The following is a 23,720-nucleotide window of genomic DNA, read 5'->3' as shown; positions in this document are numbered from 1 at the left end:
TATGCAAAATATCTAAGCTCTAGGCCTTTTGGGTCTTTACAAGAAGGTATTTTAAGTTTTTACTATATGTACATAGTGAAAATCAATGACCCCCGGGGCGGGGCCAATTTTGACCCCAGGGCTATAATTTGAACAATCTTGTTAGAGGTCTACCAGACAATGCCTTATGCAAAATATCTAAGCTCTAGGCCTTTTGGGTCTTTACAAGAAGATTTTTTAAATTTATTCTTATAATTCCTTTTGGTTGCCATGGCAACCAGATTTCTGCATGGAATGAAATTCTTTGAACAACTTTGGAAGCCCTTCACCCAAGGAACAATCCTGCCAAGTTTGGTTGAAATTGGACTAGTGGTTTTTCACAAGAAGATTTTTTAAGTTCACTATATAATCTATATAACACACACACAAACACACACACAAACACACACACACACAGGTGAATCGCTATATGCCACCGCATCGCAGATGCTGCGGTGGCATAAAAATACTTGAATGATGTCTTGGAAGAAACATGGGAATTTAGTGAGCGCCAGGGCACTTGATGACAAAGCTTCTGTGAAAGTTTGGTCAAAATCCATTGAGAAATGTAGGAGAAGTTGCGCACTGTAGAAATTGTTCACTATATATTCTGTATAAGGAAAAAATATACAAAGGGCCATAATTCGGTCAAATATTATCCAATCACAAAACCCCGACAATATGTGCCAGGCACTTGAAAACAAAGCTTCTAAGAAAGTTTGGTCAAAATCCGTTGAGAAATGTAGGAGGAGTTGAGCACAGAAGAAATTGTTCTCTATATATTCTGTATAAGGAAAAAATATACAAAGGGCCATAATTCGGTCAAATATTATCCAATCACAAAACCCTGACAATATGATAACAAAGCTTCTAAGAAAGGTTGGTCAAAATCCGTTGAGAAATGTAGGAGGAGTTGCGCACAGAAGAAATTGTTCACTATATATTCTATATAAGGAAAAAAAACAAAGGGCCATAATTAGGTCAAATATATACCAATTCATGAATTGCAAAACCCTGGCAATATGTGTCAGGGCACTTGATGACAAAGCTTCTGAGAAAGTTTGGTCAAAATCTGTTGAGAAATGTAGGAGGAGTTGCGCACAGAAGAAATTGTTCACTATATATTTTATATAAGGAAAAAAAACAAAGGGCCATAATTAGGTCAAATATTATCTAATCGCAAAACCCCGACAATATGCGCCAGGGCACTTGATGACAAAGCTTCTGTGAAAGTTTGGTCAAAATCCGTTGAGAAATGTAGGAGGAGTTGCGCACAGAAGAAATTGTTTACGCCCGCCCGCCCGTGATCTTCGGAAAACCTGGTTAACTATCATAAAGACAGCAACTGTTAAATATTCATTAAAAAGTCTATTACATGCTAAACAATAACAATAATATACTTATTAATACAGTAAAATGCCTTTCCTTAAAAGCATTAACTTTAAATGGTGGGAAAATAGAATATTAATACGAGTATGTTTATTAATAATTAAGAAAAGTGGGCATTATTTGATTTCCATACAGTCAAGTTTGACACAGGTTTCCTTTAAAGTATATATGCGAACTATGTTGTCAATTTGTGCTCGTTAGATGGTTATACCTTAATTCACTTTCACAAGTATTTATATCAATTTATCACCATATTTTGTAATATAAAAATAGAAGAAGATCCAGTAAGACATCAACTTTGTTACTTTTTGCATGGCCCTATATTACAATTGTGTCTCAGAATTGAGTGAGTAGACAGTTATCAAAAGTTAACGACTTCTACCCATGCAATCATTGTTTCCAAATATGATCTCAGACTGATGTTCTCTAGAAGTAATTTTAGATTATCACGATAGTAAAATGGCTGTGGGATATGACCTAATAATTGTGTGATTATATCTTATAAATCTGAAAATAATAATATCACATGTACATGAATTGTGCTTCCCTTGAGACTCAAATCTGACACTGGAGTTTTTTAAAGGATTAAATTTGTCATATAAACATCCTGAGGTTTAAACCTGTTGCATTGCCATCCAAACCTTTCTGAAGTTTAAACCTGAAAAATTTCAGAGCCTTTAAAAATTCTAAACTGCTTGCCTTTACATTCAGACCCTCCCAAAGTTTAAACCTGAAAAAATTCAGACCTCTAAAGGTTTAAACCTGTTCAATAAACATTCAAATCCTTCCAAGGAGTAAACATTCAGACCCACTAGTAGTGTTAACCTATCGAGTAATACTTGGACACTCCTGAGGTTCAATCCTGTTCAGTAATCATTCAGACAAACTTGTAGTAAAAAACAAAACAAATTAAAACCCATCCAAGGTTTAAACCTGTCAAGTAAACATTCAGATCCACCAGAGGGGTAAACCTGTTAAATACAGATTCAAACCTTCCTTTAGGTTTAAACTTCAAAAACTTTGAAACTTTCCACAATAGTCATATAAAGAACTCTGCAGCAATAAAGTCAAGTGGTACTTAAGAATCTATATCAAATACAGTAAATAAAATCTTTGTGAACCATCAAGATTAGCACCCATCTTGCTAAAGTGAACCAGATAATCCACTTGTATTTTATCAGCACAGAGCACTCAAAGTCTACGATTTAGCTAATTACATTTGACATTGTTTATCCTATTGTTTGTTCCACATTCCAACAAGGTTATCAGCTGGACTGTAACACTAGACACTTGCTTAGAGTGATTATACTAATTTACATTTTTTCATGTTAGGCCCTGTTCACTGGCAACAACTAAAATACCAAGCCTTTTTTTTCCCCCAAGGAGTGCACAAAAATGCATACTGAAAAAAGAAGTTATCGTAATCTTAAACCTTACACTAGCAAAAGGTTTTGAAATTCAGTGTTTATACCTTAATTATTATATAGAAGGTATGCAGGAATTATTTGCCTTCAAAATGGTAAATGCTAAAGTCATGTGTTTAGAAAAGGTGGCAAACGATTACAATCCGTAAAGTTTTATATAAATAACTTCAATGAGATAACATATAAATTCTAACCAAGAAATTGAAGTGGCATGCCAATATGCAAATTCCAGCATGAGTAGAAAAGCACAATTATTCTTTGAATACACTAGCTTAGAAAACATAATTTGTTATGAAATGTCAGAGGGTAAAAGTACAGACGATACAAATTTCATGTTAACAGGGTCTTACATTACAGCATTGCATGACAAGTAACCATTATAATATCTTCTTTACAAGCATTTCTTCCATTTCTCCAATGTTTCTCCAGAGTATTTAGATATCATATACTATATGCTCTATTTTGCTACATTTTACTTTTCTGCTCTGAAGTATTTGGGTTGATAAATAAAAAATTTTACCCTCATTTTGTTACTTACTATTTAATTGATTTTCATGACTTTGAATTCAGACAGCTACAGGACAGCATTGTTTTTAGGGATTTCGGAATCAAATACTAAATGTAAAGCATCCATTCCAGGATAGTCTGGTTTGACTTCATGGATGAGCAGGCTAGAGTGGCTCAATATTCTGGGCAAAATCTCAGTCAGTATAATCCCCATAAGATATCAAAATTATCTTAAAGTACAGTGGAATACAGGTGGTAAGGCGCAGAATACTATACTGAGATGAATGACATGCAACCGGGGGTTTCAAACCTGTGTTGTTCTTCTTATTGATTGAAGAACCTTTCTGCGTTTACATGACTCTCAATCACAATTCCCCTCTAATAAGACTTGTAAAGTTCACATTTCACTTATTTTCAATTAAACAATTTGTCAATGTCATATGTGAAAATTTTAATTAATTGGTTTGCCCTGAAACTGAAACAAATTTACAAGGTACACAAGTATTATTAAACTAATGTTTACCTAGCCTGCAATAGTGAAGTTTAACCCTTTTCATTCGTTTAACAACACTAGTAAAGATAGCTTTTTTCATTAAATCAACTGGTGCAGAAAATGCAATTTATTTCTAACTTTTGAGAAAACAAACTTTTTCCTGTATGTTTATACTACTTCAAGGTTTGTAATATGCATCTATAAATGTGCCACATTTTTCCCATCATCAAATTATATATAACATTTTAAAAACGTAAATTACCTTAAACTAGTATAATAGAAATTGATAATACATAAATATTTATGGTCAAAGAAATACAACTTGAACAATTCAGGCATTTCGTACAGGTAAATCAATTTAAAAGACAATATTAAGAAGACTGGGTCAATTAATGGATTTATCGGGAAGAACCCACATATCTCCAAATTTGATCTCTGCTGTCCTTATCGTTTCATCTAATCTGGAAGTTTATCATAACTTTATTTTATTCATAAAACAGAATATGTGCAATCTATTAAGACATATTTACCACAAAAGGCTATTTAATTACACTACTACAAGAGTAATTTACTTTAGATAGCACTTCAATCGCAATTCAATTTAATGTTGTAACATTTTTATTGCAAATTTAGATAAATTACAGGCCATGTTCCCTAAATTTTTATAATGGATACCCGTTTCATGAAATTCAAGTAATGAAAGATTCTATGGCCTATTTTTCTAAGGATATAGGATACCTTTCTGGAAAATCTTGATGCTATTATGATTGTTCTGAAAAATTATTACATTATATAGCAGTCGCTTATCAATACATGTATAACCTGCCCTAAATCCTTTTAACTTGCCCTTATCCCTAGAAAACACCCAAAATCCTTCGAAAATACTAAATTTTTTATAAAATACCAAAAAGACCATAAAGTAAGTTCTTACAAGACACAAAATTTTGTAAATGCAGAAATGTATGCTCTGTTTGATAAGATGGTAGTGGTTATTTGATTGTAGTGCAAAATAAGACAGTTCTGTTATACAGTATGTACAGTACCTGTATCAATCAGGGTCTGTCACTTTGGTATTTATGCTATGGGACTGATATTCTCAAGACAATGGCATACTCTGATGTATTTATATCCTAGATAAAAGCTGTAAACATCAAGCTGCCTGATAATGAACTAATGAGCTCAGCTAAGAAAACAACAAAACTGTCATTTCACATCCTACAGGAGAACTTATTTACACTACAGTAATTAATTCTATTTCATCTTCTAATCTGATTTAGCTGACATTGCTGATAAGCATGTATCTGGCTGACAAAACACAGGTGAGAAGGTTGCCACAAACAAATGCCACAAAGACTGACTATCCCCCATTACTGTCACAGAGAATTTTCATGGACTAGCTATCTTAATTGTTTATGAATCCCCTTTAACCTGATCAGACTAAATTAATGACCTGTTGTACATGTTGTGGTCCAATGGAAAATGGGTTTAATTAATTTTTGAAGTTCAGTGAACATCTTGAGGCTTTTGATAAAATTCAAGGTTTTGGACAAGGGAATATAAGAGAGTGCTATGGTTGCAACTGCAAAAACAGCACATGACTATTACCATAGTATCTGAGGGACGAGGGATCCCCTAACAAATTTTATAGAAAAACTGAATCTAGAAATATCTGAAATGCAATAATATCAAGGGTGATTGTCTTAAATCACAGTGCAGGTAGAGAAATCCAAGATGGCATCCAAGATGGCTGCCAAAAATATTGAAAATTACCATATACACACTAATACTTATCATTTTTCACTAAAAATTGCTAAAATAGTGACTTCTTTTTTGGTTATTGATTCATTTGTTGTTGTTTTTTTAAGTTGTTTTTCTTTGTTGTTTTTTGTTGGCTTTTAATGTATGGCAACTTCCAAGATTAACATGTCATGAAAAACCTCAGTGAGCAAGCAAACAATGTATCCTTAAAATAACACACTCAACACTATCTGTATTATCTATTTGACCCCAAACTCAATTAGGGTCATATCAACATAAACCAGCATAAAGGAAGAAACTACAGAAAAAGAGTGTGTTGCTATGCACCTCAAGGTCAAGTTTGCACCAAACATGAACATGGTGCGAGACTCAAGTGTTTAACTTAAGTTGTCTGTTGTAATGTAATTCTTTGCCTACATGGCAAAACAAAACATAGTAATCAGTAAATATCTATAATTATGAAAGCAGATTCTCAAAAATTTCTAAAATGAAAGGGTGTCCATACTGAAACTGTTGAAAAGTAGCACACATCCAGATGAAAATAATTTTCAGAATGTATAACTACAATAGTATAATAATACATACCATGTATTGTATGTTTTATGTAGAGTAGGACAGGATCCTGTTACCAACAGAGTAAGGGCTAGTTTTGCATTTCACATTGTTCTTACACTTGTCAATATTGAGAACATTTCCTAAATTTGCTGACTCTGGAGCTGCCTGAAGATTTGAAGTTTCAAAAAAGGGCAGTTTTCATGAATAAAAATATAATTCCTACCTTGGCCATTTTGTCCATGAAATTGTTGTAACTTTTTCTCCAACTTTTGCTGCCTTCGCCGCCTCATAACTGCCTCCGGATTGGAAATACTCCGAGTAAAACTAGTCTCAGGGGCGTCAGTATACAACTGTTGGGCCACACCCCCATTCTTATCCACATTTTCTTTGTTCATCTTTCTTTCCTTATCTGCTTTCTTCTTTTCTTTCTTTTCTCTTTTTGACAACTTTCTTTTGAATCCTGGACCACTTTCTTTCTCTGGGGCAGCAGATGCACCCTAAAACAGGTGAGGAAAAAAACTTTTTTAGACAGCAAAACAGATGGACAGAATGATCGAAGGCAAATCTATAGTTCAGCCTTCTATATAAACATGTGTAAAAGATTTTTTTTTTTAAATATAAGCTGAATGTTTTACTGGATGTAAAATTTTGTTGTATGTTCAGGGGCAAAAAAACTTTATACAATTGCCAAGTCCTAAACACTGGTCTGATAGAAAACAAGCGCCCTTAACAATATTGAGAAGAAAACAATAGCACTAAATACTATTTAGCATTAAAAACAATTTCAGGATGCAAATGTATCAAAATCTTTATAATGTAAATACAGAAATTGTGCTTTTAGTTGTTGTTTTTTTTTTGGGTTGTGTTTTTTGTCACACCAAAACAGTATAAGTCATATGGGAACTTTCCAGCTTTACTGGTAGAGGAAGACCTCAGGTGTCCTTCCATGTATAATTTCAGGCAGGAGCGGGCACCTGAGTAGAGGCACCAACATTTTGTAAGCTAGCTGGATAACTTCCTCACATGAAAGAATCCAAAGTCTCTGTAGGGATTTGAACCCACAGTGAGGGGCAAGTGGTTTGAAGTCAACAACCTTAACCACTCGGCAACGGATACCACTAGATTGTGTAAATATAACTAAACATAAGATATTTCCATCACTTATTTCAGACCGAATGCCATATTCACTACATTCTGGTGATACATTTTACATACAATTACATCTTGGTAAAAGAGAAATTTCACCCTTTCAAAGACCTGCACTAGACTGCTTAAGTAACACATTCACAACTTCAAGCCATAAATTGATTAAAGTTCACAACAAATGTAATTTAAACGTAACAGCTATTACATCCTAACATATCTAAATAGGAGAAAAGTGACCTTTAACATTAAAATTTTCCTTTTTCTGATCCTACATGATTGTATATATCAAAATTTCAAGTAATAATAAATATTTTATATCAGAAGATTAAGGATTAAATTAATAAAATCTGCGTACCTCTCTGCGTAGCAAAAATCTGCCTTCTCGTACATCTTTCCCCCAGTTCAACTGCACGTATAGAATTCTTTCGTCATCCAACAATTTCCTCTCCTCTGTAAAGAAATTAAAGACAATGGTAATTGCATATTAATATAGAACAATTATTTTCATGGATTGCTTAAAGAATTACAGACATGTGGAAGCCAGTTTCAAATCTACAGATTAACCAGTTTCAAACCTTGAGAGGAACCCAAAAATAATATACTTTTTTGCAAATTTCTTCTTATTTCTTATTTAATATGATAAAACAATATGATAATAAATGTCAAGCGGGTCAATAAACAATAAAATGTATGATAAATACAAAAAAACTTCAGCTAAAATATTACACTAAAACATCAATCTAAGTTTCAAACATAACACCACTTGTTTGTTTATATGTAAATAATATCATGCACATTTAAAATTCAATGGACACCTTGCATCAGATTGCTCAATGTGTGCAAACATGAAATATTTATTGCGTTTTACCACTTGATTTTAACTGATTTCTTAACAGATTTATTTCGAGATAAAGTGATCTTCTATGTATGCGTCCTATTTCAAGGCTGCATATTAACATAGATTTAACAAGTGTTTTATCTCTTTAATTTTGATGTTTACAAGACAAGTGCCAAATTATATCTACACATAGTTTGCGTTTTTTTGCGAGATCAATTTTTATGGTTCTTGTAACTGACATAGTGTGTGGCCATCTCAAGATCAAATCTTCTTGCAAAAAATAAAGCTACTGGGATGTATAATATAAAATATTATATCATAGTGTTATGAAAATAGTAACTGTCCTCAAAACAGATATGTAAGAGTATTTTAATCAAACTGAATATGATATATAAATATATAACACACTGACATGAATATTTGCAAATCAGTGTTAGACAAAATACACACAGTTGTAACAATTGCATTGTTTGATATACATATATTATATGCATTTATAAAGCAATAACGCCATGTCATATTAGGCTCCCAGCCATACTGGAAGGACAGGTGCACTTAATTACAATACCATATGAAAGCAATTACTAGAGCTTAAACAAAATTATTCAGAAAACTAGCTGGCCAGTTTTATCATATCAAATTGACAATTATTCCAACCCACTGCAGTAGGGAGGGCACAAAAGAGGATGGACAAAATTTTCAATCATCATAATTTTGCCACAAGGAAATTTGTGGGCATAAGTTTCACCCGAAAAAATAGTATTATGTATAGTCCAGCAGGAAAGTTAATGGACATGGGTTCCAAGCCAGTGCCCATATACAAGTCAGTCAATGACAACTAGGCCACAGAGGCCTTATTTCTTACTTTGTACAATTCATATGTACATGTAATATCATAAATAAAAACTTCATTGTCAATCAAAAATTGCCTTCTTATCCGTCAAATCAAAAAATCAAAACCACAAATTTCCTCTTGGCAAAATTATGATGATATTTTTCAATTTTATACAGTAAATTCTCCGTCACTGTAATCATGTTATCATCTTAGGTAAAATACCATTTACATCCTTAATGAAATTCAAGATGTACTCCATGCATATAAACTGATAAACATTCTAATTTTAACAAAGTACTGTGTGGGAAAAAACACTATTTGTATACTTAAACAGCATCTAAAAACTGCGGGTCAGGTACGTTGTCGGCCAAAATTTAGCATCTCAATCGCTACATCAACATAATCAATAGCAATTTATCAAATAGTATATATTTAATGACTTTAGGAATTACAAGTATTTTTCTTAAGGCGAGCTCATTATAAAAACACTATAAACAGAAAATAAGGCCACTCGGGTCATAACACTGGGAAATATATAGTACGTCAAAATGTCATAAAATATATATATAAAATAACTTATTACAATGTATTTTTTTACATTTATATAAAACAAACATCAGGGACAATGCATAATTATGCATACCAGTGTATATGTTTTATAAACAATTTGACGGCCTGACCCTAGTATGATTAGTAAAGCTGGACTTATTATCCTAATGCTTCTTTATGCTTTTGCATATGTTAATGCACGAAAAAATTGCATTAACCCATATTAATTCAAAGAAATTGTAAAAACGTCCGTTTTAATATTTCTCAGTTTTAAATGGAAATGAATGGTGGAAAAAGAAAAGAAATGACCTGTTTTAGTCAAACTTAATGACCAAATTTTCTAAAATTCCACATTAACATTAAATTTTCAAATTTAAAGCCAAAAAGACTCTTACTGTATACTCTTCAAGCATGTTTTAAGAAGCAAATTAATGGTGTAGGGAAAAATAGTGTGAATAGACAGGATTTGGAAGTCCATAGTGACTCTGAAATTTGACAGAGATCTGTGAATTGTGTCTCAATGGATTTTCCCCCATCATTCCTTGCCCCCCCAAATCTTTGTTCATTAAAATGGCTTCTCTTCCATTCCCCTCTTTCTCCCCCACCTCTCGCTTAAATTTTTTACATATGCTTACTCGAGGTCTTTCTAAATTTATTTCAAGCTGGAATGTTAATCTAATTGACATAATTGCGTTGTTAATTCCGTTATTGAAAATACTTTATTATTTATAGGTACTGTGTTATTATGGTATTTATAAGTAAGTTACAAATTTGTATTGCTAATGAAAGGTATGTAAAAGGTGACCTGCATTTACCCACACTGGAATGTTAGAAATGTCATCCATTCAGCACAAACATGACAATCCTTTGTAAGTAACTACACAATGTGTACCTTGAGGTAGTGGACAGGCCTATAGTAACTTGTTTAATATATGCAAGCTCATGAATATTAACTTCATTTGTATTTATGGATCACCATAAAAATTGCAGATTTTGTTTACGAAAAGCCATAAAATGTCAAAATGACTTTTCAAATCTTAGTTATCCAAATATATGTACACTATGCAGTGAAAATTATTTCTTATATTATTTCTTAAACGTTCATCACACATTTGGCTTAAATTCATACAATGTATGCATTCTGGACTTGCTATACTACACTGATGACGCTCCCAAATATAAATTTATCATACATGCCCACTACATATCGTAGTTATCAGTCAATGAATGAAAAAAAGTAAAAATTATTTAGCGTAATATGAAAGAATTTTACTCAAGATACATTTTGTACTTGGATACTGATCTATCAATTGAAGGTGACCATTCCCTAATCCATCTGGAACCCCTGTTTAGAGTGGTCCAGGGTACCCATGATATTTTCAGCCAATGCTGGAATCCAAACTGTCCAATATATACATGTATCAGTAGTTATCCAGCAATTGTTAAATGTACCTTTTTCCAAGCTTATCCCCAGTGTAAACCAGGAATGACAGCAGAAGGCAGGTAAATTTTATAGCTTAACTGCCTGACTATAATTCCGCATAATTTCTCATTCTGAGCTGTCGAGCTATTTGTCAAACTCCTACAGTCACATTAGCCAAGAATGCATCTTAAAAAACAAAATGGTCCAAGTGTCTAACTGCAAAATCAGTAACTGTTATGAGTATGGTAAATAATGGCCAAAATGTCCAGATTTTCAAATCTGTTCTTTTTTACTCTTAGCCAGCTGAGATGGCATACACTGCAAGCTATTCAGTCAGTCCATATTTTGGAAATTTCCCTAAAAATGATTAATGGTTTTATCCAGGCTGAAAGATGGACAAGTCCATTTTTGACAGTTAAAATACAACAGATCAATTTACCAAGTTTAACAAATGGATGTTACAATTATAACAATTTTCCTGAAATTTAACACATTTTTGTAACAACTGGTTCAAATAATAGCTTGAAACAGAATACACTAGTGTGACACAGATGGGAGGTAATTATATAGTATTGTCCTTAAAGGAACGAATTTGAGAATAACAACGTTTTAAAAGCTACTGAAACACTATCAATTTTTCAATAGACAGCTTATTTAGCAAATTGAATTATGTGAGAAAAATGCTCTTGACTTCTCCATTTTATAAGTTTACGGAAGTAGATACTACATTAAAATCACAGTATGGGAACTGTTTTTTTTAGTTTTTTATCCAAGATGCTTTTTTCTCAATGAATGCTAGATCATCTTTAAATAAACAAACATAATGTCCGACTTATAAAAGCTTTAGCAATAAATCATCGTTAAGTGGAACCTTTCTTAACCAGTCCCCTCTTTAAACTGACTGTCTGGTCCTTTTTTTCTCAACATAATTTACAGCTTTTATCAACAAACTTTTTCATCATTTAGGATACCAAACGACTGCTGTGGCCAGAATGTCTATAAACAGCATAGAAGTACCCCTTGTATTGTGGCCTTACATCATGGTTGCCTACTTCCCTTTACTTCTTTATACCTCTCTACTAATTGGAATAACTTATTGATACATGATTTTTTAGAGAAAATCCCTTTAATATATTTCTTGCCCCGCTTTTTCATCCGATGAAAAGGCCTAAATTTTAAAATTTCTGACAGTCTATTTTTCTAGTAAACTGTATTCAGCAGCATTCTATATGGATAACTGCAGGCACAACCACCAAAAGTGGGTCAACAACAAAGTTTATTTGACACTAACAAAAAAAACGTTTATAACAACAGTGGGTCCTGAAACCCTTCTTTCCTCTTTTCTTTAATTTTTTTCTTATTCCAGTCACTGACTTATTCCTTTCTAAAACAGACCAAAAGCTTAAAAGTAGAAATTCATTGTAAATGATGTTTTTGCTGACTAGACACTGAAAAAGAAACTTTTCAGTGTTTATTGATGGGTAGTCAAAAACAGACATGGGTTTAGATAAATACAGTGATCATAATATACATTTGAAAAGTGTGTGGGCCTAGTGGTGGGAGGGAGATCAATACTAACTGATTATGATTTATATTTTGGATAAACACTATGATCCTAGTAACTTTTTTTCTTTTAGTGTTTGAAAATTTCAACACCCGATATTTGTATAAAATACCGTAAAATTCCTAATAAATGCCCCTCCCCTAGGTCTTTTGATAATGAAAATAATTTACTCATCAGTGCTGAACTCATAATTAAACACACAATATTATTCAAATCATTCAGAATCCATTTTATTTTATAGTAAACACAAATAATCAAATATGTATAAAATGAACTGTAAAACCTTTATACTTTTTAATGTTATTACCAACACTTGCTAACACTTAATGTATTTACAGTGATTTTTTGATTTAGGAAAAATGTATTTTAATAATAGCCCCCCTTTTGGAAAATGTTTAGCCCCCAGGGGCGTTTAATAGAAATATACGGTACCTTTCAAGTTTACATGCTTTATTATTTTAATAAAGCATAAGTGGCACATGCTATATTATTTTGATTAAGCAACAGTGGCACCATTGTTCAATATTCACAGACTTCCTATAGCTTACCCCTGAACCCAGTGTAAATCCTGCCAGGTTTTTTTTTATTTTTTCATTAGAAGATGTTATCCAGCGGGCTTAAAGAACTCAAATAGTCTACTGAAAAATTTCAACTCAGGGGTTTGACTCATGCCTGAAATAATGGAAAGAGGGGACATGGCAGATAAGGTCTTCCCCAACCAGTATATTTGGAAAGATGCTATTTGACCATTACAGTCAGTGACACTGCAGTGTGACTTGCAAACCAACCATAAAAACCAAACCAAATTCTTTAATTTAAAACATCGAAAGCCAACATTTTATATAGAAATGACTGCATGATGAAGCTTTCTTAAACAAAACATTGTCACTCTTTTTCAGGGTTAAAAATTCAGTGCTGAGAGAGGCACAAGTGATTCAAATTGCACTTGACTGACATCAGAAAGACATTATTATTGTCACCAGCAATGCAAGAATACTTACAAATCACTCATATATATGACCTTTAAGAGATGGCTCTTTAATGGCACTATGCAGTCTCAAAACACTTAAAATTGCCAATACCTAAGAAGATATTTTGGACAGTTGACAATTATAGTCCTCATTCAATAATGACCTTTACAAAATTGCCATAATTGGCAACAGATCCGAATATATACAAGTACACTGACTTTTCCGCAGGCTTTGTTTTGTTTACTGAAGGAATTACAAATATATATAATAGAATTTCTACGCTATTGGCTCCAGATTGACTCTATATTTTACAGTTAAAATGAATTGTAATTTTCATATAGGATTGCAAGTTTTATACTTTCAATTAAGTTGTAGAAAATGCATATTCAGCTGACTGTACTTATCATGCATTCAAAATACAATGCATAAATTCCATTCTTTTCCTTTTAAAATTCAAAGCCTACTTTGAAGAACACGAGAAAAGTTGCTAGTGGAATACTATGTATTTTGCCCTTGGAAAATTGTATAATGTTGTTAAGTAAGTTGTACAAACTTACTGGTTTAATAACTTTAATTACACCTATTTTAACAAAATATCTTGTGAAAAGAAGATTGAAAATTACTACAGTGTAAAATCCAATTGATTTCCCCCAATAAACTTTATCTGTGCACACACCATTGCATATATAATAAACTTATATCATAAGTCAGTTGAAAATTCAACCTTTAAGCAGACAGCTTAATTATTATTATTAGCAAAACAGATTAATTCTATTAACTTAATTGAATTAAGACTATAATTTTGAACTACAAATATAACAGTCAGGCCCTGGTTTATTTAACTTTTATCTTCTTGTTATAAATTCTCTGAAGATATGTACTGTACACAACAAGATATGTTGATATTTGAGGTACAAGCTAGCTTTTGAGCAGTATTATAACTTATTTATTCAACAAATTGGATCGCTTCTCCACTGAAAAGTAAGCCCCACCCCAACCCCTGCAGGATTGAACCTACAGTGATTGAGAGCAAGGAATTCAAACTTTAACCACTACACATGGTCCTATAAATAAGCTACATCAATCTACCAACTACGTAATTATTAACATAAGAATAATGATTTGCATATAAAAAGAGACCATAGCTTTAATTTTGTTATCATTTGTGCTCAACACAGTCATATACATGTAAGAGAGAAAATGCAATGCTGACATTAAATTTTCATTTTCACATACATGTACCTCCTCTTTTGCTTAGTCAACAATGAATAACTTAGTCAACAATAAAACAATCCTACCTCCATTTATATGAACCTCGAACAGGTTATATCTGTTAGCTGTCAACATGCGCATGTCTGGACGAAACTTCTCCACCAGGACATCAACAACTTCCTTTGTGGTGGCTGAGCTCGCCACCCTTATACACTTTGTGACTACATTATGGTCTTCATCTTGGAAGTAAAATCTTACAACCCCGTGGAACTCTAAGCTCTGTAAACAAATAGATACATGTATGATTTATGTTAAAATATTTGTATAATCTATATAATCTGCAAGTTTCTTACATGTTTCTCAAGTCAGTCAATTAGTTTTTTTGGGGCTCCAGTTTTAAGTGCCAAACATAATGAATTTGTTTGATTCATTTTAATGCCGCTTAAAAGTTAAAACAAATCTTTGGTCATATCTCTGTAGTTGGTCCACCTAACCAGTTTTTCTGGTTAACTTTTAGGCTTAGCTAATGCCCCGGTCACATATTCACGGATAATGCCACGGAAGAGCTACGGTCTAATCGCTCACGGATCACTACGGAAATGTGAAATTCCGTGGCCCGCTACGGTTCCAGTACGGACACACAACGGTATGAGTACGAAGTCCGACGGATTTACCACCAAAAGCCCCCGGAGAGACACGGATTGTGACGGACCGGCACGGTTTGATACGGAGCGACACGAATCAGGACGGACGCACTACGGATACACTACGGTATAAGCACGGGTTAGTACGAATATTTAGTACGGTCTGATACGGAGAAGAACGTATTGATACGGAGAAGAACGAATTGCCAAGGATCTATACAGACCTAATACATCCGTCCACAACCTCTTGCTTGCTCATTTTCAAAATGCCTCAAAAGAAAAGAACACCTAGAAAACGAATTGCAGAGTTCAATGATTTTGGCGGGGAGGATTCAGCCTAATCGCGTCCGACCCCCGAGACACATCAGGTCCAATTAAAGTGAATTTCTTAAAGGACGCTGGATCCTCAACAAGTTCGGCCATGAGAGCCTCATACTAAACATAAAGCGGTCTTCGTAAAAGCCCATCTCTAGTCCACCATCTCGTCTGTCTTCTCTTACCTGATTAGATATGGACTAGTAATCATTAATGAAAAATGTTGATCAATACTGCTTCTCTTTTAATTTTAAGATTTGCTGTTCATCTTACAATTACATTAATTATCGTGATGTTTATGTTTTAAAAATATGTAAAAAGCGTGTTAATTAATCTTATTATCACTGAAGGGCCAGCGTCCGAGGCTTATGAGACACTTCGTTTTATGTACATATTTACTCCAATTTCACGATCCAATGTTTGTAAAATATGTAGCATTAAATGTTATTCTATTACTTATGAATTGTAGTACGATATTAATATAAATTTACTTCTATGCATGTCATCAAGCAGCTCGACCACTGCCTCCGCATTCTGAGCCATTTCAATATAAAGTTGCAGCCAGTAAATGGCAATTATCATTTATTAAATGTTCCCGCAAATATGTCTGTTATTAACAAGAAGGTAGTATTTATACCCTTGAAAAAGTACATGATACTTAATTTATCCGTTCTAAACAGTGGTGGGCCGTACCATTCCGTGTTGCAACGCAATAAACCGTATAAGACCGTGCTAATCCTTGCCTCTCCGTAGTACAACGTATTACGATCGTGGCTTTCCGTGACAATGCCGTATTAATCCGTATTAAAACCGTAGCTTATACGTAGGGTAACCGTACAAATACGTAGTTCTCCGTACCAAACCGTGGAAATCCTTGACAAGTTGGTGGACTACGAATCAGTACGGACTAATACGGTTTTCGTACGGACCAGTACGTATCAGTACGGATTAATACGGACTAGTAGGGATACGCTACGGTTGATTTTTCCGTAGCAAATTTTTGTGCATGTTCAAAAATTGTCAAGGATCGCTACGGATATACAAGGACTACTACGATTGATTACGGTTACAATACGGAGAGCTACTGACCAGTACGGGTAGCTACGGACGATGCCGGAATTAATCCGTGGCTCTTCCGTGGGCGTTTTCCGTGAATATGTGACCGGGGTATAACCTATACTTCAATTTCTCTGCAAATGACTAACTACTTATGAATATGATATCCCACATGATTTATGACTGAGACAAATGATCATTAGACTCAATTGTCAAAGAATTTGAAAGAAAGTCCCTTTAAAGCTTTTTTCAAACTAACTTTTTTTATTAAGGAAAGCTAGAGTACACCACCAGTGTTTCAACACCAACAACACTTGCAGGGAACCAAATAATTTGTACCGGTAAGTACAAAATGCAGAAAAATATAGCAGCTAGTGAAATATTAATTCAAAGAATCTTGGAAGGATCTTAAAACCTTCAAAAACCTACAATTCATCCAAACTTGAAAAGACTTCTTAATCCTGTACAAAGTAAATCATACTTAGTAAATGAAAACAGAAATCAATTCACCTGTTCAATACTGAATTCAGTTTGGCGTGCACCACGTTTCTTAAAATTCACAAAACCAAAACACCCAAGTAAGCTCATATTAAAACTTTACATGTGTACAAGTATGATAATGTCATGTATGTAAATGTGTATAAACTGTTCAAAAAACAAATAAGTGGTAAAAATACTAAGAAATCGCTCAGGTAAACTAATAATAATGCATGGTCTGACAACATGCACTAAAACGCATGGTTATGACTGGTAAATGAAAGCAGAAATTCAAACACATACAATAGTACTACATTTTCTGTTGTATTTGTGAAATAGTAATAGTATAACTTGATATAATGATAAATCAGATTTTTCACAGTAATTTCTCCCAAGTGCCGCATAACAATCACTACATGCATTGCATATTAATGACCTGGTACTAAATCAGGTATAGGTTAAAACCACCTCATGAATAAACTAGAAGTCTATAAATTCCCATATTAAATAATCAAACAGATCGCGACACAGATATCTAAATCCTAATATCACCCAAGAGAATTTCAATGTCACTTCTTATATTATTCCATGATAACCAGATTTCAAAAACCATCAAACAAAACTTTTCTGCTATTATTGATGAGTTATGCAGAACAATTTAAGCTTCAGGCAAAATACTTAGTACCTACTGCTTAGCTATATACAATACATGTACTGGAAGAAAATTGATTCCATGCAATCCATTATGCCTGTCAGCAGTATATACCTATGGACATGACTGAGCATTCCAATCCATCTTCTGTTTAGTGCAGATGACAGTGTCTTAACAATCTATTTCTGGAAAAACCTTTGAATCACTCAAATTATCATTAGGCTACAGCGTAATTCCAATGGACCATGATGCTATGTTTGACCACTGTAGTTCGTCACTGGACATTTAATTATAATTTTTATTCTAGACTGCCTTAGTACTTTAGACTGCCTACTCAAAATAACTGCAATGGGTGTGAAGCTTCCTTATTTTTATATATCTAAGGCCATATTGACCACAGCTTACATCTTTTTCAAGGAAAGTGAGAAAATAAAATGCCCCAAAAAAAATGAAAAAGAAAATTTATGAAAGACCATGAATGTATGGTGTGAATTCAAGAAAGTAAGATACCTTTGTTTATTTGAAAAGGTGAAAGAATGTCAATGATTAACCAGTCTACCTACTATCTTCAACACTTCTGAATATGTTCATTTTCTCGTCAAGAGACTCCAAACTTCACTCAAACAAACCAAAGGAAAAGAAGGGGGACATACTCCCTCATTGACTCACATAAATTTCAACCTAACTAAGGCCCTGACTGCATGATCTAATCATGAATATTGTATTTCCTTCAACTCACTAACATATGTGACCACCACTGTCTCTAAAAGATTACACTGTACAAAACAAGGCGTATTGCATGTAGTAAAGCTTTTTCATGCAACAAAGTTTATAATGGTAAAACAAAACATCCCTAAAGCTCATCTTAAAAACAAATCTATCATCAATAGTACTACACTTACTGTAGATAATCAGATAGGTAAAACATATGTTCAGTGTCTTTTATAGCTAGCACCTAGCACAAGATAACACTGACTTTTTTTTGGGGCTAAAACATCTGGTAAACTCTTCAAACAAATGACTGTCCTGAAAGATTGTCTGTCAAGATTTTGAAAATGCATTTAATTATCTTAACTCATTTCAAACATTTTTTTATCACTTTTTAGGATGCTTGAAAAACTTTAATTTAGTTAAGCCCCAAAAGGCAATGGCATAATATAAAATTAAAGTAATGATTAATGAATATGTACAAACAAATAAGGTACATGTAAGAGTTAAAATTAAATTAACCTTTGAAGAATTAATATTATTTTCTATCAGTTTTACACTTTTTACTTATGGATTGGTGCCATATCAAAAATGTTCAAAATGACTTACTTTTTATATTTATTAAAAAAATAATTGAAAGTAGAAAATGACTGTACAGTTCAAACACATACATGTAACGGGACAATGACCACGTTTTTAAGAGGTGAAGTACACCTGAGCAGGCTACCTTTCCAAACAGTTTTAAGGGCTTAGGCATCTTAAAAAATGCAGAGATGTGCCTTTAATATAATAAGAAATCTGCGAACTTCGGGCAAATACCCATTAATATTATATCTTCCTGTACACTTATGAAATTTGAATTTGACGATATTACACAAGACATGAAAGGATGCAATTGTGTACATGCATGTCGTGTTTAAAGTAAGTTGCACTGACACTATCATAAGATGGTGATATCATTATTAAAGCTTTTCAGCAGGGAGGTTCAGAATGAACCTGGAAAATAATAAAGATATGCCTGTATCATTGATTGTATATTAAAACACAGGCATATTTTTGCATGCAAAAAGAGATTCATTTCCCTAAATTGAAATCCTATGAGACTAGTAATAAATTCATAAAAGAAGCATCTTTATATAAACCATATGCCAATTGTCAATATGTCATTATAGATTGGAAAATGATCTTTGTAGTTGCTGGAACTCTTGAGATTGGTGTCAATTTGTATGAATAACAATACATAAATTTATTGTTTAACTTTTGCTGACAAATTGAATGTTGGAACTTGAAATTAGGCATAAAAAAGTTGCAAAACTGTTGATACATTATTCATATTAGATGACAAAACTTTTTAAACTTTAAATGCTTGGTAAGGATAGAAATGGGCCTATAGACCATAGGGTCTAAACCAGGAGTATATAATTAAGGTTACAGGGCTCATCCTAAAGGGCGATTCGGGCGAAAACTTCGCCGTGTATATTCCAATTTCGCTCTCCCGATTGACCAAAGAGAAGTCAACATTGCCGATAAAATCTTAATTCCCAAATAGTAATAAATTGGCGATGTAAAGAGCAGAGATTGTATCCGCCCATATAACGTCTGCTAATTATCATTATCCAATCAGAGCGTCGCTTTATACTACCCTTCTACCTGTAAGCAAAGCGATAGACCGCCTACTCTAAACAGTAAATAATGAGAGCATCGACCCGAAACGGTATATTTGTGTGACAGTTTTGCGAGTTTAATACAGGATTTGGCGATAATTTCCCGATTATCTAAACATGTGCAATCTTTCCTAATTGATTTACACAATGCACTTCGATGGCGTAAAGGCGATGTGCAATGGATTTTTCACGGCTGTCACAAAACTGTTACTAAATTAAAATTAATCAGTTTCATTAATGATCAGCGACCGGATAGTTTTGAATGATTTCAGTCCGTTAACATCAATTTTTACTGTAAAATTATGTCGCTCACGTCATGGCTACAGGGCGAAATGCCCAAACCTAGCAGTAAGAAAGTTACTGATTCTGATAGTTACACCTACGCGAAAATTTAAGAAAGCCAATTCGCAAAAATCTTGCGATTGGTATGTTGTAGACAGTGAGGGTGTTTGGCATTGTTATCTTTGTAGAAATGCCAAATTTGACACAGCTTACGCACGTGGACACGACATCCCGGCTAAACTACATATCGGTCGTATATAACAACAAAATTTGTCAGGAAAGAAGTGTTCTTACTGTTTCAATATATATATTTGTTTTAATGTCGTAAATATGACGCTCAGATTAAGATTTATCAATATTGTAAATTTCAAAAAGCATTATTTATAAAGATATTACCAAATTTAACATTTCATGAAAATAAAGGGAGGTAATTAGAAATTTATTTTCTATAATTTCTCAGTCAAATTTTTCAATAAGAAATGAATGTATATAATTTTAGTGATCAAATATAATGTGCACAAATGTTTGCAATACATATTTTACATATTCTGCGATGTTTGAAAATTGTTTTATAAGTATAATTATATGCATATAAATACGACATTACAACATACAGGGTATTAAAAGAAAATTCTGTTATCAGAACAGAATAGAACAGATTTTATTAATCAATATCCAATGTAACTTATCTTCTTATAAAAGTGAGGATAATAAAAGTGAGGAAAGTAAAAAATATAAAAAACAATTTTTTAATCATATTTCTTACACATTATTATCAACAAATCTACATGAAAATATATAAACACATATTTAGAGAAAGCTGATAAATAGATATCAAAAATAATTTGTTTTTATTCATATTTGCAGCTCAAAAACATTTAGATGCCATTGCCAGATCTACTATTAATTAATCTACTATTAATTAAATAACTGGAGAAATATTATAAGTGATGTTAATTGTGTTTATATTATAATTAAAGGATGTATAGCCATGCATGTTAATGCATACACATTGGGTTGTTTCCCTTCTCCCTAATTTTCGCGAGGAAGTCACTTCTCCCTAAAATTTCCCCCCAGGATGAGCCCTGGGTTAATTAAATTCCATTATCTTGAGTGTAAGTTTTATTTCTGAAATATACATGCTGAGTAGGGTTCTAATCATTGTGATTGGCATGTTGGCTCCATTAGTGTCAGTTATTCATAATGGCCCATTCCAATCATAATTTTTATATCTTAATTTAACAAATTTTAGATATAAAAAGTGCTATTTAAGCTAAATTGTGTATTTTTACACCTACATACCACAGGAGACAGTATGTATCATATACTGTGGTATATCTATGACAGGTGTATACATACTGAGATATATATTAATGACTAAGTGACAGTCAATGCACTTGTTAACCAATCCTCAACACTGTAACATCATTCAACATCAGGAAGTATGGCAAAGGGAAACAACTTTTGCCAGAACGTATAATTAATGCAATCAATGAAACCTACAGGTGATTTATAGAACGAAAACAATGAAGCAAAATATATCTATGTAATAAAAACTCAGACATATTAAAACGCTCAACTGGTGACAATCTATTATGTTTACACACTTGACCTCAAATGTATACACGTCGGCCATTTTGGAAACTTGTTGACGATTTTGATACCTGATTTACCTGTACAGGTGTCAATTTTTAAATTTTGAATTTATTGTTTTCTTAAAATATATATTTAATTCTGCTGATTAATTGATATTAAATCATTTATTTTACACCAGTTATTACCTCGTTTGGTGGACTAAGTTCAAAAAGATCGTAATGTTCCGAGTTCCACTGACTTATCAAGTTTGCAAGCTTTTGACGATCACGGATTTCCTCCGGTTTCACCATTTCGCTAAAGTAAATCCAAACCGTTTAATTTAATTCTCTAAAATCGAAATATTTTTAATTTATTCCATCCACAAAAATACTTGATTCTTTTCGAATATCACATTGTAAACACTGGGGAATGTTTTCCATAAGTTTACACCGTTTCAACGGCCTCCCATCGAATTGGAATGTAGTGCGCATGCGTGGTGAAATATTGATATGCAAATTGGCAAGGTGCGTGCAGATTCAAAATTGCTAGGGGTCGTCTCAAAGGGCCATTTCATCACTTAATTAATTAAAAAGGTTTTACTGAATAATTAACTGGATTAACACGAGCCATGACTTTAAATGAAGCCATGCACGAACATATTGTTTGCCAGTTTTATTGACTTATTCTTTCTTGAGACATAATTTATAATTATATTATACATAGCTAGCTATATGCTGTCATACACACAGGACTCCAAACAGCAGGAAGCTATTAGCTATTTGCATGTGAATTTATTATCTTCTGAATCGTGCAAACGTACCTAACTGTTGAAAATACTTCTTGGATATGTGTACCTACGACTTGACTTAAGGAATAAACTTACTTACAATATATACAGGAAAAAAACGCGCATATTCTTATATTTTCAATTGCAAAGTACATGTAAATTTCATTCACTTCTGTGGCTAGAAATAATGTTGCAAGAATCATTTCCCCCAAAAATGATCGTCATATTAGGTCTATTCAAAGACAAATCATGCACATACATAACAATTTTATTCAATATCGGTAATTTGCGAACTTATTTATCTAATCAAGACAATCTAATAACGTAATTTGTATCTCATATTTTATCCGAGCGTAAAATTGACCAATAAGACAGAAATAAAGAAATGACGAATTGATATTCCCGGTGGAAATGGTAATTGTTCTTTTCACTCTCGTAATACAACATAGTTAAAATACGGTTGGTTAAAATATTATTTATCTTTGGAAAGAGTTCCACGGTAGTTCCGAAACTGCTTACAATTATTCATAGGGGCGACAAGTAGTGTAAAGTGAACAAATAAAAAAGTATATGAGTATGACCAAACAGGGCATGCATTGCTTTCTTCCTGAGAAAGAAAACATGCCAGTTTATTTTTTTTTTCTAAATTGTTATTTTCCGTAACTTTCTAGTAGAAATGCTGATGTTTACATAGACTTTGCATGTCTGCTTTTAGAAATACAAAAATAGTTTACTTTATGAACAACTCAAATTTCTAAATACTATTAGCAATAAAAATAGTCTTAATTAATTAAGCTGTATTTTTTAGCTGTGAATAAAACATATCTATTGTTCAATAAATGTCTATTAATGAATATTAGACACATCTTAAAATAATA

General features: G+C 32.9%; 1 protein-coding gene across 2 annotated transcripts in view; it reads right to left on the bottom strand.

Annotated features, from left to right (window-relative positions):
* Positions 1–22,547, bottom strand: part of LOC132756937 (afadin-like) — a 70,346-nt gene extending 47,799 nt beyond the window's left edge. The window contains exons 1-4 of one of the 2 annotated variants that reach the window (XM_060748075.1): positions 22,262–22,547; positions 14,769–14,961; positions 7,646–7,740; positions 6,368–6,641 (exon numbers count right to left, since the gene is read on the bottom strand). In XM_060748075.1, the coding sequence (XP_060604058.1) occupies positions 6,368–6,641; positions 7,646–7,740; positions 14,769–14,961; positions 22,262–22,366 (667 nt within the window). In that variant the 5' untranslated portion in view covers positions 22,367–22,547. Of the gene's footprint in view, positions 1–6,367; positions 6,642–7,645; positions 7,741–14,768; positions 14,962–17,207; positions 17,325–22,261 lie in introns of those variants that run through there. The other variant, XM_060748076.1, reaches the window with a different exon arrangement.
* Positions 22,548–23,720: the final 1,173 nt, after the last annotated feature.

Source organism: Ruditapes philippinarum, unplaced genomic scaffold (genome assembly GCF_026571515.1).
Source record: "Ruditapes philippinarum isolate M1 unplaced genomic scaffold, ASM2657151v2 ctg1426_1_1_1_1, whole genome shotgun sequence".
NCBI classification, from domain to species: domain Eukaryota; kingdom Metazoa; phylum Mollusca; class Bivalvia; order Venerida; family Veneridae; genus Ruditapes; species Ruditapes philippinarum.
This window is presented reverse-complemented; position numbering and strand designations above follow the sequence as displayed.